The sequence below is a fragment of the Thamnophis sirtalis genome, unplaced genomic scaffold (genome assembly GCF_051295495.1).
Source record: "Thamnophis sirtalis isolate CommonGarterSnake01/CBP01778 unplaced genomic scaffold, rThaSir2_p1.2 scaffold_15, whole genome shotgun sequence".
Taxonomy (NCBI): Eukaryota; Metazoa; Chordata; class Lepidosauria; order Squamata; family Natricidae; genus Thamnophis; species Thamnophis sirtalis.
In genome coordinates this window covers 19,161,328-19,175,615 of record NW_028261395.1, presented here as the reverse complement: position 1 = coordinate 19,175,615, position 14,288 = coordinate 19,161,328, and the positions used below count along the sequence as shown (strand labels likewise).

General features: G+C 49.3%; 1 protein-coding gene across 2 annotated transcripts in view; it reads left to right on the top strand.

Moving 5' to 3' along the window:
* The window catches only part of ARID5B (AT-rich interaction domain 5B), a 131,219-nt gene extending 117,739 nt beyond the window's left edge, over nt 1-13,480 (top strand). For both annotated transcript variants that reach the window (XM_087702655.1, XM_087702656.1), the window contains 2 exons: nt 8,361-8,556; nt 10,787-13,480. In XM_087702655.1, coding sequence (XP_087558781.1) covers nt 8,361-8,556; nt 10,787-12,850 — 2,260 coding nt within the window. In that variant the 3' untranslated portion in view covers nt 12,851-13,480. The remainder of the gene's footprint in view (nt 1-8,360; nt 8,557-10,786) is intronic.
* Nucleotides 13,481-14,288: the final 808 nt, after the last annotated feature.

The following is a 14,288-nucleotide window of genomic DNA, read 5'->3' as shown; positions in this document are numbered from 1 at the left end:
GTCTTTTCTAGGCAGTTGGGAAGCACATGCCTTTCCGAGCTATCTGACTTTGAAGTTGTACCTCTAGAAGGTACAATGAGTTGTTAGCCTCCCCACTCCTCCCATCCAGCTCCCTGTCCCAAACTGGTAGCTAGCGAATGCAAAACACAGGCGTGAGACAGCAGTTCTGACAACCAGTTTTATTCACACAACCAAGCTGGGCTGAAAGGGAAACTGAATCCTGAAAGAACTATTAAGACATATTGTTCCTTGCTGAAGGAACTGAATATGCAATGTTCAGATCAAAAAGTTGGCTTATTTAAGGTTTTAGAGATAACTCTAGAATAGGGAGTTAAAAAACTTCCTGCAAGAAAGCGATGGCAACCCTTTCCACATTCTTGCCAAAGAAAAGACCTGGGTGAAGGCGCCCGGCACCCCGAATGGCTCACAGGAAAGAGCATTTAGTTGCTTGAAGCAAATTGTCCAGATTTGACAGGGCTTCCTCCTAAGGAATTCAGCATTTGAATGCAGCCTTGCCTTTTCATGAAACACTTTATATGGTTTGGCAATCTTGCATAAAATTGGGAATGGAGAAGAATAACAGCAGAATAGACGGGTGGTGGTGGTCAGGGTGTGTATTTGTCTCTTGATGCCCAAGCTGGCAGCTCTTCTTTTTTTTTTTTTAAGAAATGTTTTAAGAATTAGGAAGTTGAACATGGTTTTCTGATACCACAGCACCAATCACGGGAAAGAATTTAAACACTGTCATGCTATAGTGTTACTGTCGAATATCTTTGCATCTTTCTGTGACCTGATAAATGCACGCACGACAAAAGCGCGCCGACGAAACCACGGCGAGAAAACCGCGATGTCATAAACGCGCCCACAACAACGCACCAAAAAACCGCACCTACAAAAGCGTGATTTAAGTTAAGGTAAGGGTTAGGTTCAGGGTTAGGTTTAGGGTTAGGTTAGGGTTAGGATTAGGGTTAGGGTTATTAGTTCTTTGTTGAAGGCGTGCTTTTGTTGGCGCGCTGTTGTCGGCGTGCTTCTGCGCTCATTCATCGGTGCGATTTTGACCTCGCAGTTTTCTCGCCGCGGTTTCATCGGCGCGCTTTTGTCAAACGCGCATTTGTCGGTGAACCCATCTTTCAACAGGGAAGCCCGGTGATACTCTACTGAGTGAAGGCGTTTCCAGCCTTCTTGCAGTGGTGCCCTTAGGCAACTAAAAGCAGGCCAACAAAAGCCTATTAACTAAAAGCAGATGTATTGATCAGTCCACGCCTCCGATTCTACTGGGTTGGTCTTTGACACCAACTGAGAGAAGGACCCTGTCTCCATCCAGCCATTGCTGGAATGGGCTGAAGTTCGCCAGCAAGCAAGAACTGGAGGATCGATTTTTTGTGTTGGTGTTTTGTCCCACTTTGATAAATAACAAGAAGCTTTCTAACTTACATTTCTGTCCCCAGGGCTTTAACATTAAGATTAAATAACTGTACCATCAAGCATGCCACTGAACAAATTCAATTATGTGAGGAATGGATGCTTTAATCAAAGAACTATTGAACAGTATGAAACAGTGGTGGGTTCTGGATCCCGGTGCAACCGGTACGGTGCAATGGGACTGGGCATCCACCACATGCATACGCACAGTGTGCGCATGCATACTTACCCCCCGCGATGCTCCAGCTGCTCGGCGGAGTGTTGCACAGGCGCCGTACATTCCATGCGCATGCACGGAAGCCCCAATCGGCTCAAATACAGGTAAGGAGGATGGGCGGGCAGGAACGGTACTTGATGGACCCAGCAGGCACCGGTACGCGTACTGGTCATATCCCACCACTAGTCTGAAAGTATGTTTCTATCCTTCCCTCACCAATAAGTACAAAAAGAAAAATTAAAATTAAATATCTAGTGATGGAAGAATGCAATTATTTAAAGCAGACTCTCGTATCCCAAGAATCTTCCAATCTGTTTAAAACAATATCCACTAGTCTCTGAGAAGGAATGATGATCTCCCATCCAAGCCCAGAACAGACCTGATTCTGCTTAGCTTCCAGCTCAGACCAGGTTGACCAGTCTCTATCTGCTGCTGAAATCAATATCTCTAAAAGCTCTGGATTAGGGAAGATGTACAGCCGATTGAAAATGATCAAACGCTGGTATCTCCCAATTGATTCTGTTTTATAAGATCAAAACAAGTGCTGAAGCGATCTGTTGTTGTTCCATATCTGCAAGATGTGCCCTGTTGAAATGCTTTAGAGCAGAGGTGTCAAACTCAAGGCCTGGGGGCTGAATCCGGCCCGGGGGGGGGGTAGTTAGATCCGGCCTGGGGGGGCACCCTGGAAACAGCAAAGAACCAGCCAACAGTGCTTCTGCCAGCGAATGCTGGCTCCCAAGCTCTCCCAACCCCTCCTGAGCTCCATTTCAGTGTCAGAAGGTTGTAGGAGGCTGCAGCAGCTGAAAACAGAGCTTGGGAGCCAGCATTTGCTGGCACAGCACTTGGGCTGCCACAGGCGCCCCCAACAGGAATGACGTTGAGCTGGCCACACCTATCACGGTCCCATCCCGTCCCCCCCCCCACAAGGTCAAACACAACCCTGATGCGGCCCTCAATGAAATTGAGTTTGGCACCCCTGCTTTAGAGCAAGCAGATGTCTAGTAATGAACACCTACATTTCTTTGCTTTTTTAATCCGGTTTCTAAGGGTTTGGATCATTTCCATGGGGATAATTAATGATTTATTATTTATGTCCATACGGCTATCTCTGTCTCTTAGAAATAATTACCTCCAGAGGCAGTTGAAATCCTGCCTTACCATCTTTCCATTTGTTATACTGAATTCTAGTGTTTATATATTTTTCCTTGATGCAAGAGGCTACAGGGACCGGTTATCGCGGCAGAGGTCTTAGCAGGTGGCTCAGGTTTAGATGTCAGACTTGGCCCACAGAGTGACCACCGCCGGCAGACTCTTGATGTAGCTCCTGCCCTGATTGGTGACTCAGAAGCAAATCTGCTGCTTCTCCAGTCCTGATTGGCCTAGAAGGTCCGTAACCCTTTCAAATAGTTGTCTTCCTCAACCCTTGGAAGCCAGGATGAAGCTGAAGCTTGGCCACTGACTCAAAGGCCTTCGTGGTCATACTTTTCATTCTGCAATTAAAATGCCTTTGATGGGAACTGCTGCAAAGCCATGCTCTCTTGGCACGGCTCCAGCATTTGTCCCTTGCCAAAGAGCCTTAAAAATGGTTTCTGGCTGGCCTCCTTTGGCCTCATGCAGCCCGAATCCCAAGGATCCTGGCTGGCCAATGCTGGTGTGTGTGTGTCTGTGTGTGTGTCTGTGTGTGTGTGTACAATGGTTTCCATAAAGAGCTGCATGCTATGATTTCCTGGGAAAGAGTTTGACTCCGGATCAGTTGTGTGGCACAAGCATTAATTGGGGTAGGAGCCGCTCACATTCACACGCCCTCTTCAAGAGTTCCCTTTTCCCACGCGAGGAAGAACATGAAGACATGTTTGACATGCCGTGAAATCCATGTTTTTAATGGGAAGTTTCTGCTTTTGGTGGAGGTTAAGGAAAAGCCCCAGAGAATTTGTAAACATAAAATGATCTGTTGGCACTGGAGAAGCAACACACACACACACACACACACACACACAACATATTTCCTGCAATTTCTCTGGTTTTGTCTGTTGGTCTGTCTTATTCCACTCATTGTAAGAGAGAAGGCTGAGAGAAGGTAAGAGAGAAAAGGTGCCCTCCTCCTTTTCCTCCCCTCCCCTCTCCTTTCTTTCTTTCCTTTCTTTTCCAAAAGCCTGGCAGAATGCCAGATGACTTACATTACTGTAATAGATTTGATGACCTCTGACTTCTGCTGCAGAGGCGTATGCTGAATTTTTCATTATATCAGGGGATACTGAAAGCTAAAAACTCAGGACGGGAAGCTGCATTATTTAAACCAACATTCAGTTACACAGGTTTTGTTTTTTTCCTTATTCCTTAAAGGGAGGGGGAAATAGTTGCAATTAAATGTCATCTATCGCTGCATTAAGTGAGGATTAATGCAGTTCCAGTTTGTTCAATCAGCTTGTGTTGATTTTTTTGAAGTTGCCATGATTATTATTATTTTTTTGCAAAGGATAATCTTGCTTTTCATAGTCGTTGAATTTAATCAGCAGCTCAGTTGATAGCAAAGGCTTCCCTACTGTTTCTGCTGTGGACTGGAAAATGTTATTCTTTTATTATTACAGGAGAAAAAATTGCCCCGTGCTGTTCCAAAATCTGCTACCTATGGAAAAATTGTGTTTTTTTTTAATGTGTGGCTGTTTACACTTTCTAGTTAAAGCAATTATCCCTTCAATAATACATTTTATTAACTTAAACATAGGAACTGTACTTTATAATGCTGTTATGGGTAAAAGCACACACCCAAATGGAACCTGGGAGTAACCTGGGAGTAAATATTGGGGTCTTTCTAGCAGTTCTCCATGCTGGTAAATCTACGCTGGGGCCGGGTGTACTTGGATCCCGCAGAAGGGCTCCTCTTGAACAGACAGAAAACCAGCAGATTTTAGCACAAAAATGCTGAACCAGCGAAACATGGTTTCCTACCAAATTTAAAATTGGAATCCAAAAATACATTATTTCAAATCACCCCAAATATCCCCCCTCCCCCACCCAAAAAAGAAAAACATAAAAAATGAAAACCTTGCTGTGATCCATTCTTATGACTTGGTGAGGGGGGGGATGCAAACCCCTCCTGGTTTATTTCTGCCTTGGTTGTGAATGGTCTTATTTCTGCCATGGTCCCTTTTATTTTGCACAGAGGTTGATGTCGGTCTTCAGCTGAGTGATAATAATGACACAGAAATTAATCAAGCTGCTAATTTCAGGCCTGTTGCATTTTCCACGCAGAGCGCTGCCCTCTTCCTGTCTGAGCAATATTGACTTCCAGAGAGACTCTGTGTGTGTGTGTGTGTGTGTGTGTGTGTGTGTGTCTGCACGCGCGCACATGTTGGTGGTGTTGTGTTTTACTAAGAGAGCAGCTGGAGATTTGAGTCTCCCATCCACTGGATTATGCTTGTATTGTAACAGCATCTAATAATGATATGATAAGATCGCACATCCTGTAGTAACTGTGCTGGGTTTCAGCAGAGAGAGAAAAGAGATTAAAGGGGTGGGAGGAGAGAGGCAAACAGTGGAAATTCTAGCCCTAGAATGAAATCTCCTCATCATTTACAGTTGTCATGGAGGCAGTGGTGGGTTACAGGCGGTACGCCCCGGTACGGGCGTACCCGTGCCTGCCAGGAGCACTGGGTACCGTTCTGGTACGGTGCTCCAGAGTGCCCATCCGCTCATCTGAGCTCCTCACCTGTATTTGAGCTCTTCGGCGCTTCCACGCATGCACACGGCGCGTACAGCACCTGCACGACGCTCCACCGAGCAGCTGGAGCGTCGTGGAGGTAAGGATGCATGCATGTGGGGGACGCCGGGCCCCGTTGCACCATAACGGTTGCAATGGGATCTGGAATCCACCACTGCATGGAGGGGCTCCGTGGCGTTTTCAGTTGTAGCAGCCAGGTATATTCATACAGGCTTCCTTTCCAGCGGAGCTTCACCGCAATGTCTGGATGCTGCAGGGCCATCCTCCTACTGCGTCTGCCCATTCCCCATCGCTCCAATCCCCATCTACCTGGGACCAGCCAGGCAAGGGACCCTTGGCCTTTCCCGGGGGGGGGGGGATGCTGCAGCCCACCCTTGGCAATGACCGCAAAAGAGGCTGCAGGATTTCTGGGGCTGCTGGGGCCAAATCGGAAGATGCCAGTGGGGAAAGGTTTGTGGACAGGTCTGGGAAGAGGGATCCTGGACCCCCAAGGGGGCTGCGGTGATCGTGCTCGTGCTGGGCTGCTGATTTATCAGCCGAATATGAAGTTTTCAAAGAGGCTGCAGCACGTTCCCATGGCAACGCGAGTCAAACAATCTTTTCTGCAGCGCTAACACATCTTGCTGCAAAAAAAATGTGTTTTGACTAAATCTGATTCTTTAAATATTTAACATATGGCAGAGAAGAGATAAATATTGCTCTGCAAGCAACTGAGCCTCCCCCCCACCTCTGCTTCTTCAGGAAGAGCTTGGAGCAGGAGGGGCGGTCCCGTCCCCCCCGCCCCCCTTTCAGCCTTGTTTTACTCCTTGTTTCACTACATAAACAGTAACCATAATCTTACCGCGGGGGGTGGGGGAGTATTTGGCAATGTCCCTGCTATTTTGCTAAGCCTACATAGAGGGGAAATTTCCCAGTTTCAGCAGCTGTAACATGTTTAAACTCAGTTTGTAATGGGATCTGAAGAGCCTTTTCCCCTGGGCTGGGCCTCCTTTGGAGTGGAGGGGGGGGGCAGAGGCTGGGCTCAACAGCCTCCCCCTCCCTGTCTTGGCCCTGGCAGAGCATGCTCAGCTAATGACTCTGGTTTCTAATAGAGCATGAAGTAGGTTTATATTTAACATCAATTATGCTGCACTTTATTAAAATCTGAAGTGCTATCATTGTGAAGAAGCGAATCCCAGCTCTCTCTGGGTTGGGACATCTAAATCTAAACCACGCGGTCTGGAGTGGATTCTGGAACAGCCCAGAAAGCAAAATTTGCATTTGAACAAAAGCATTTTTTACTTTGAATTCATAGATTAAACCATAATTAAAGCCGTCTGATATTTGAACAGATTAATGTTGTTTTTAAAGCCAAGTATATTTTTTTCACAGATGCCTTAAAAACATGTTTGCCATATAAAAGTTCCCATTTTATTCCCACCATGAGTAATTCATTAATCATGTTGAATGCATTATAAAAACTTTAATCACAGATGCTGAAACCCAGATAGTCAGTGTAACCCTTTCGTTAGCACGAAGGAACTCTTCTTTTTTTAGATCAAGAGCCACACTGGGGAAGGGGGAAAATAGCACTGAGGGTTTTTAAAATTTATTTTCTAAAAGAAAGAATGGGACCATTCAGAAGGTAGGGATTTAAAAATAAAATAAAAACTTTGGGTTTTTACCCAGTCTTTCTCCTCTTGCGCTTTCCCTCAATTAAAGAGGGGTCCCTCACCTGACCCTGCATCCCCACAGCCTTCCTCCGTTTTCTAGAACACAAATAACTCTTCTGCTGATGAAAAATTCAGTGCCCCAACTTTTATGGGTGGGGATCAGTGGTGGGTTTCAAAAATTGTTCGAACCTACTCTGTGGGTGTGGCCTCCTTTGTGGGAGTGGCTTGCCACCCATGTGACCGGATGGGAGTGGCTTGTCGCCCATGTGACTGGATATGAAATTATGAATTAGTACTTAGGTCGGTCCAAGTTGCTGTTCAGAAACTCTGGCATTGAAGCATGTAAGTCTTAAAGCTGTCAAGTTACAAGACCCTTGCACCCCTAACCCTTTAGCAGTGGTGGGTTTCAAAAAATTTTGGAACCTCTTCTGTAGGTGTGGCCTGCTTTCCGGGTCCACTGGTGGTGGAACCTCTTCTAACTGGTCCGGTAGATTTGACGAACCGGTTCTACCGAATAGGTGCGAACTGGTAGGAGCCCACCTCTGGTGGGGATCCAGGTTGGGGAAGTCTCATAGGTGCCTAAACCAACTTTATTTAGTGACCCCAAAATGGCATTATAAGGTTAGTTTGGTTGACTTAAAGGGTCAAAGTTCAGGAAAATAAGTAACTTGTTTGCTAAAGGCTGATTTGATCCAATTCAAAATCTCATTTTAATTTTTTGAACCGGCTCAAAAGAGATCCAAAATCTCTTCCCCAGATGTAACGCTCTAGTAACATACTAAGACTTTATTCTAGTCTAGTGAGTGTACAGCTGATTGGGAGCAACAGAATGGATACACACACACACACACAAACACACATACACAAACACACATAGACAAACACGTTGGGCGTGAATGCCATTTCTGAGTTTTTAAAACCACCCCCTTTGCTAAGAATTCCCTTTAGAATTGTTTAATGCTTACCTAAAACTGTAGACCACGATGGCATCAAAGGGTTCTTTAAAAGGAAGATCTCTTTGATGGCTTAGAAATCCAGGATGAAACCAAAGGAGAGGGGCTCATGGAAAGCAAAGCAAACCAGAAACCAGATTCCCTGTTGAGCAGGACAAAGAGGGGTCCATGGGGGGGAGGGGATTGGGAATGGAACTGGCCTTGGCTACCCTAATGCCACATGAAGGATCCTCCTAATGCTCGTGGTGGCCCCACCTTGGACCTCCAAGCTGCCCAAAGAAACTGCAGCCTCCCCAAAGGATGTCCCGGTGCTTCTCCAGGATGCTTCCATTACTAAGGCAGGTTTCTTCCCATGGGTGAGAATCTCCATCACTGACTGATGATTTGTTCTTCAGGTTAATTCTGCCCTATGAAAGATACATTAAAGGGGAGGAAGATAAGCCGTTGCCTCAGGTGAAGCCTCGGAAGCAAGAGATGGCTCAGGAGGTGGAGAGTAAGATAAAACTGACGGGCACAAAGCGCATCAAACATGAGAACATGAAGAGCAAAAAGGAGCGAGAAGAGGCACCAAAGCCCCAGGACCCAACAGAGGTCAGTTCTACCTGTCCCGGCTTGTGTGTCCCAAACTTTTCATTCTTTGGTCTGCACCGCTCCATTTTGATCACCAGGGGGCTCCCTTTAGGGACAAGAGCTGACTAAAACGCTAAAACTCTCTCTTGCTGCTACCAGCCTCTCGTTCTTCTCAACAGGCAGGGAAACTCAAAAGCAGCTGCAGAGGCACAACTCCAGGAGAAGATGATGGAGCTTTGCTCCCTGCCTTCCATCCGTCTCAGGCCCCGAGGCCATTCCTCTCCTCTTGTTGCTTTCTCTTGAGGCCTGAGAAAGAGAGGAAGAAGGACAGCAGCTTAGCTTAGCCCATCATCACCCTGTGCTCAGGCAGGCCTCCTGCCTAAAGACTGCTGGGGAAGGAAGGGGATCTTGTTCTCAATCCGGATAAGACCGAGCTGCTGGTGTGTTTCCCTCCTACTAATTGGCCAAGTTTTCCATCTCTCAGGCTGGGGGGTCAAACAGTACGCCCCTCAGACAGGGTTCGCAATTTGGGAGTCCTCCTGGACCCACAGCTGACTTTTGAACACCACTTGTCGGCTGTGGCCAGGTTCACCTGGTGCACCAGTTGCGTCCCTACCTGAACCGGGAGGCCCTCACAACAGTCACTCGTGCCCTTGTGACCTCTAGACTGGACTACTGCAACGTGCTCTACATGGGGCAGCCCTTGAAGAGCATTCGGAGACTTCAGCTTGTCCAGAATGCAGCCGCGCGAGCGATCATGGGTGCACCTCGGTTCACCCACGTAACACCTATGCTCCACGAGCTGCACTGGCTGCCTATTGGTCTCCAGATACGCTTCAAGGCGCTAGTCGTCACTTATAAAGCCCTTCCAAGACCTGGGTACTTGAGAGACTGCCTGCTGCCAATCACCTCCGCTAGACCGATTAGATCCCACAGATTAGGCCTCCTCCGAATTCCATCCACCGGCCAGTGTCGACTGGCGACTACCCGGAGGAGATCCTTCTCTGTGGCTGCTCCGACCCTTTGGAACAAACTCCCCGTGGAGATTCGAACCCTCACCACCCTCCAGGCCTTCCGCAAAGCCGTTAAAACCTGGCTGTTCCCACAGGCCTGGGGCTAAAGAGCTGTTGCCCCCGTCTGGAATGGTATGACTGTTGTGTGTTTCTAAATTATGTATTGTTATGTATCATTTTTATTTTTTATTTTTTGTCTGATTTGATTTTTTAGCCGCCCTGAGTCCCCTTCGGGGGAAAAGGGCGGCATATAAATATAATAAATGAAATGAAATGAAAATGAAATCTTGCAGGGTTGCCAGGCAGCTGCTTCTCAGGCGAAGCAAAAGAAATGGCCTCAGGTTCGCTCTCTCTGTAAATGGATGGAGAGAGGAAACGGAAGGGGGAGCTGCTTAGCAAAAGGGTCTGAAGCAGAGGTGGGTTCCAGCCGGTTCGGTGCGGTGGAACTGGTAATGGAAAAGGCAACTGGGTCTCCAAACCAGTAGGGACAGCATGCTCGCCACGCCCCGAACCGTTTCCCCGGTCACCGCAACATCTTTTTTAGACCTTTTAAAGTGTTCTGCGCATGCGCAGACTTATTTATAGGCAACTGCGCACGTGTGTGTAGCATGTACTGAACTGGCAGTAATGCCTGCAGAAACCCACCCCTGGTTTGAAGGAACACGCGCCATCGGGAAAGCCCGAGACAGCCCTGCCCAGAAAGGGGAGGAGATCTTTCTGTGCCTCTCCCGGGCAGCTTTTCCAATCTCTTGGCCTAGTTTCTCTCCAGCTCTGCCCTCGGTCCACACTGACCCCCTTCCAGGCCCCCTAAGAGAGATCCTTCTTTTTAGAAAGGGCTGCCTTGGGTAGCATCAAAAGCTTAAATCTAAAGCACAGATTAAGGGAATCCATTTGGCTGGGATTGTGTCCTGTCTCCTTGGGCTGCTCCATCAACACAGCAGCAGCGACCCTCCCTTAATGGAGTGGGGGGAGCTTCCATGAAGGTTGCCAGGTTTCCATGCAACACTGAAGGCGCAGATCAGGGACGTAGCTTCGGCTGCTCCTCATGGTGGGACAGAAGAGAGGGGCTGAGTCCCAATTCTTCCCCAAGTGGAAAACTCTTGTGGAAGCCACTAGAAAATCATGCAGGTTTCAGTGTAAGGGCTTTGTGTGCAGAGAGAAAACTTGGCCTGCTCTGCAGATAAAATGCTTGTCTTGGTGGCATTTTCTCACTGTTTCCTCTCCAAATCTTTTCCTAGGGTTCATCGGCCAAAGAGAAGAATCAGGAAGGCTCATTGCAGAAAAGCTTATCGGACCTGACTGCAGCAGAAGCCATAAAGCTCTCTGGCGAAGGGTCTCCAGCGCCCCCCAGAGTGGCCTTCCTGGAAGAGGAGGAGCCTCTGGCCAACACATCTCTGGTCTCCCCTGAAGCCATGATCAGAAGCCCGGCTCTGGAGGAGCTGCAGGAGGAGCCGAAGAAGGAGCTATGCGGGGTGTCATGCTTTGCAGACAGCCTTGAGGAGGAAGAGGAGGAGGCCCAGGCAATTCCATTCAGCAGCTTCCCTGGCCTCCAGCTGCCCCTTCCAAGTCAGAACGAGATGGAAGATGATAAAATCCCAGAGATGGCGGACTACATTGCCAACTGCACAGTGAAAGTCGATCAGTTGGGCAGCGAGGACATCCACAGCGCCCTGAAGCAGAGCCCCAAAGTGCTGGTGGTGCAGAACTTCGACATGTTCAAGGAGAAGGACCTCCCGAGTCCCTTCAACGGGGACCCCGGGTTTGGCTCCACCCCGTTACTCTACTCCAAGGGCAACCCAGGCATCATGTCCCCCCTGGCGAAAAAGAAGCTCCTCTCCCAGGTGAGTGGGGCAGCCCTGACCTGCAGCAACTACCCCCCATATGGCTCCCCACCACCCCTGATCAGCAAGAAGAAGTTCAGCAGCAAGGACGACCTCTTGTCTGGCAGGCCGGGACTGCTGTCTCCCCGGCATTCAATGGACAGTGCAGCGGTCAACAGGCCATCGGTCATCCAACACGTGCAGAGCTTTAAACCCAAGACTGCGGAGGACAGGAGGCCCACTCACGATGCCTACAGACACGAGTCCCTGCTCAAGAAACCAGACTCTGACTGTTGTGATTTTTCTAAGCAGCATCTGAGTACCCTGGCGGAATCCTACGCGCTAAAGTCAGAAATCCAGGACATGAAGGAGCGAATGAATGAGAGGCGGGCCCTGCACCACTCACACATGCCAGGTTTCTTGGCAGACCTCTATGCCTCCCCTCCCCTCCACAGCCTCTATAGGCGTACTGAGCACCTGGGGAATCAGCCCTGCTCCAAGTACTTACCCCGAGACATGTACGGGGAAAACGCTGCTGGGTTCCCTCACCATAAGCTTCAGGACAGGCGAATGCTCAGCTACCACCCTCCTTTGCACCAGCCAGAGAACAGGGCCCCCCGGGAATCCTCCTCCGACGATCAGCCCACAGATCTGAGTCTTCCCAAAGGGGGCCACAAACAGACAACCAAAACCTTGGGAGCCCCTCTCTTGCGGGGTTTGCCCAAGGGGGCAGAGGAGGGCAAAAGCGCCACATGGTTCCACTCCTTGACTGGCCAGACTCTGAGCGTGGATGGCAATCCAAAGGCTTGTCGGGTCTCCCCAATGACGGTCTCCGCCCCAAAGAAACAGGGGGAGCCCCTCCTGAGGGCCTGCAAGCTGCCACCCTCGAGAAAGATGGACGGGATGGTACACCCGGTCCTGAGTCACAAAGCCATGGCTCCGGGCATCGGGGCAGCTCGCCCTCTGAAGCGCAACCTGGAGGACCTGAACAAAGGCCTTTTGGAGAAGAAGGTCCGAGCAGTCTCGCCCTTGCGCTTACCAAAGGAAGCCCCTTCCAAAGAGCAGGACGTGGAGGGCAGCAAGTCAGTGCATGGGCCACCCCCAGGCGGGGCACTGGAGGGCCACAAGTTCCCCCTCTCCAGCCCCATCTTCACAAACTTGTACCCAGGGACCCTTTGCGGCGGCCTGGGCAGCCGCATGCCTGCAACCGGCTATTCTCACCCCCTGCAGTACTTGAAAAACCAGGCCGCCCTCTCCCCCCTGCAGCCCTTTGCGCTCCACTCCTTCATGGTGCACAGACAGTTCCTCACCTCCCCAGGCAGCTCTCAGCAGCTTTACCGGCACTTGGCGGCAGCCTCCCCTGTGGGCAACTCCTACGGGGACCTTTTGCACAACAGCGTTTATCCTTTGGCGGCTCTGAACCCCCAGCCAGCTTTCCCCCCCTCCCAGCTCTCCTCTGTACACCCGAGCACAAAGTTGTAAATGCTCCTGAGAAACGGCATCCCGCAAATGACATTCCTTTAGCCCGCAATCCTGTCTTGCAAACAAGCATATCAATATTTGTGATAACCAATCAGTGGTTTTGCTCCTCCCTGCTGAGCGCTTTGGGTCTGACTGAGAGACAGCTCCCGCTTAGCTGGGCTTGAGGCCAGACTGCGGCTTCCTCCGAGCCTCCTCGCTGGGGTGCCTCCTGCTGCACAGAGGGCTGCGGGGGTTAAGGTTTCCTGGCAGCCAAGGCTCAGGTGCCCCTGGGCCCCAACTCAGAGGAAGGGCCCTCTCGGTTTGCCCGCCCACCCCCCGGGCAGCAGCCTTGAGGCCTTTCAGTTCAATCCAGAAGGCAGGAAAGGCCGCCTGGGGAGGGGGTTGCTTCTTTGGGTACCATTTCAGAGTTCAAATCAATGCAATGTATAGAAAAACTCTGTCAACTTTCATCTTAACACTATCAGAACAGACAAAGTAAACACAAAACAGACTGTACATATCTGCTTCGGAAAGAAGAATGACCCGTGTCAAGTTCATTTGTATAATTTATGTAAGTTCTTATTTTCCGCGTATCATGTGCTGTTTTTTTTTTAAAGAAAAAAAAATTAAACAGCTCCTTTTTATTTGCCACTTTTTTTCCTTTTCCTTTTGTTTTTTTTTTTTGTGCAAAAAAAAGGAGGCTCCGGATATTAAGGGCTTTTTAAACTTTGCATTTGTCTCTCTCTGCCTTTCTTCCTCTACTTATATTTTGAAGGCAGCTTTTGGGGAAGGGTTACACCCACTTTCATGGGACAGAAGCCAACTATGATCAAAAAGTCCCAATTTCCCCCCAGCCTGGGGTTGCTGGGCGCAGCTTTCCCGTCCTCAAGGCCAGCTGGTTGGTTACAAAGTGCAGCACTCCTTCTGGCTGCCAGACTGTCCTGCGTTCCCAAAGGAAGCCTCCCATGCACCACCAGTAACCTTGGCCTGCAGATATTCAGCCACAGCCATTAGAAGAAGGGAATGGTGTTTGGGATCCTGCTGCCCAAGGGAACCCCTTGAAAAGGGAACCTGGTTGATCTGGGCTTCTTCAAAGCAAAGTCAAGGAAGGGTTGGCCAAGAGCTAGTCTAGCCATCCATAGCTTGAATTCTTGGTTGGTTGATCTCGGCCAGATTCCTCCAAAGTATGTGAAACCTTGGCTTCCTAGCAGTCATAAAAGCAGAGTAATGTACAAAACCTTGAAGCGGAACATTGCTTTGGACCCCCCCTTCTTCCACTGAGCCAGGCCAGGGAGCATCTTGGTCTACCTCTTCCAGATTACAATGGTTTCCAGAGTCTGCAGAAGTTGGGTGAGGCTTTGGCAGAGCCCCTCGATTTGTGATCCACCTGTGCTTCGCCCTGGGTGCATTGGCACATGTGTGCACCTCCATCCTATCTGCCCCGACTCCTCCTGCTGTG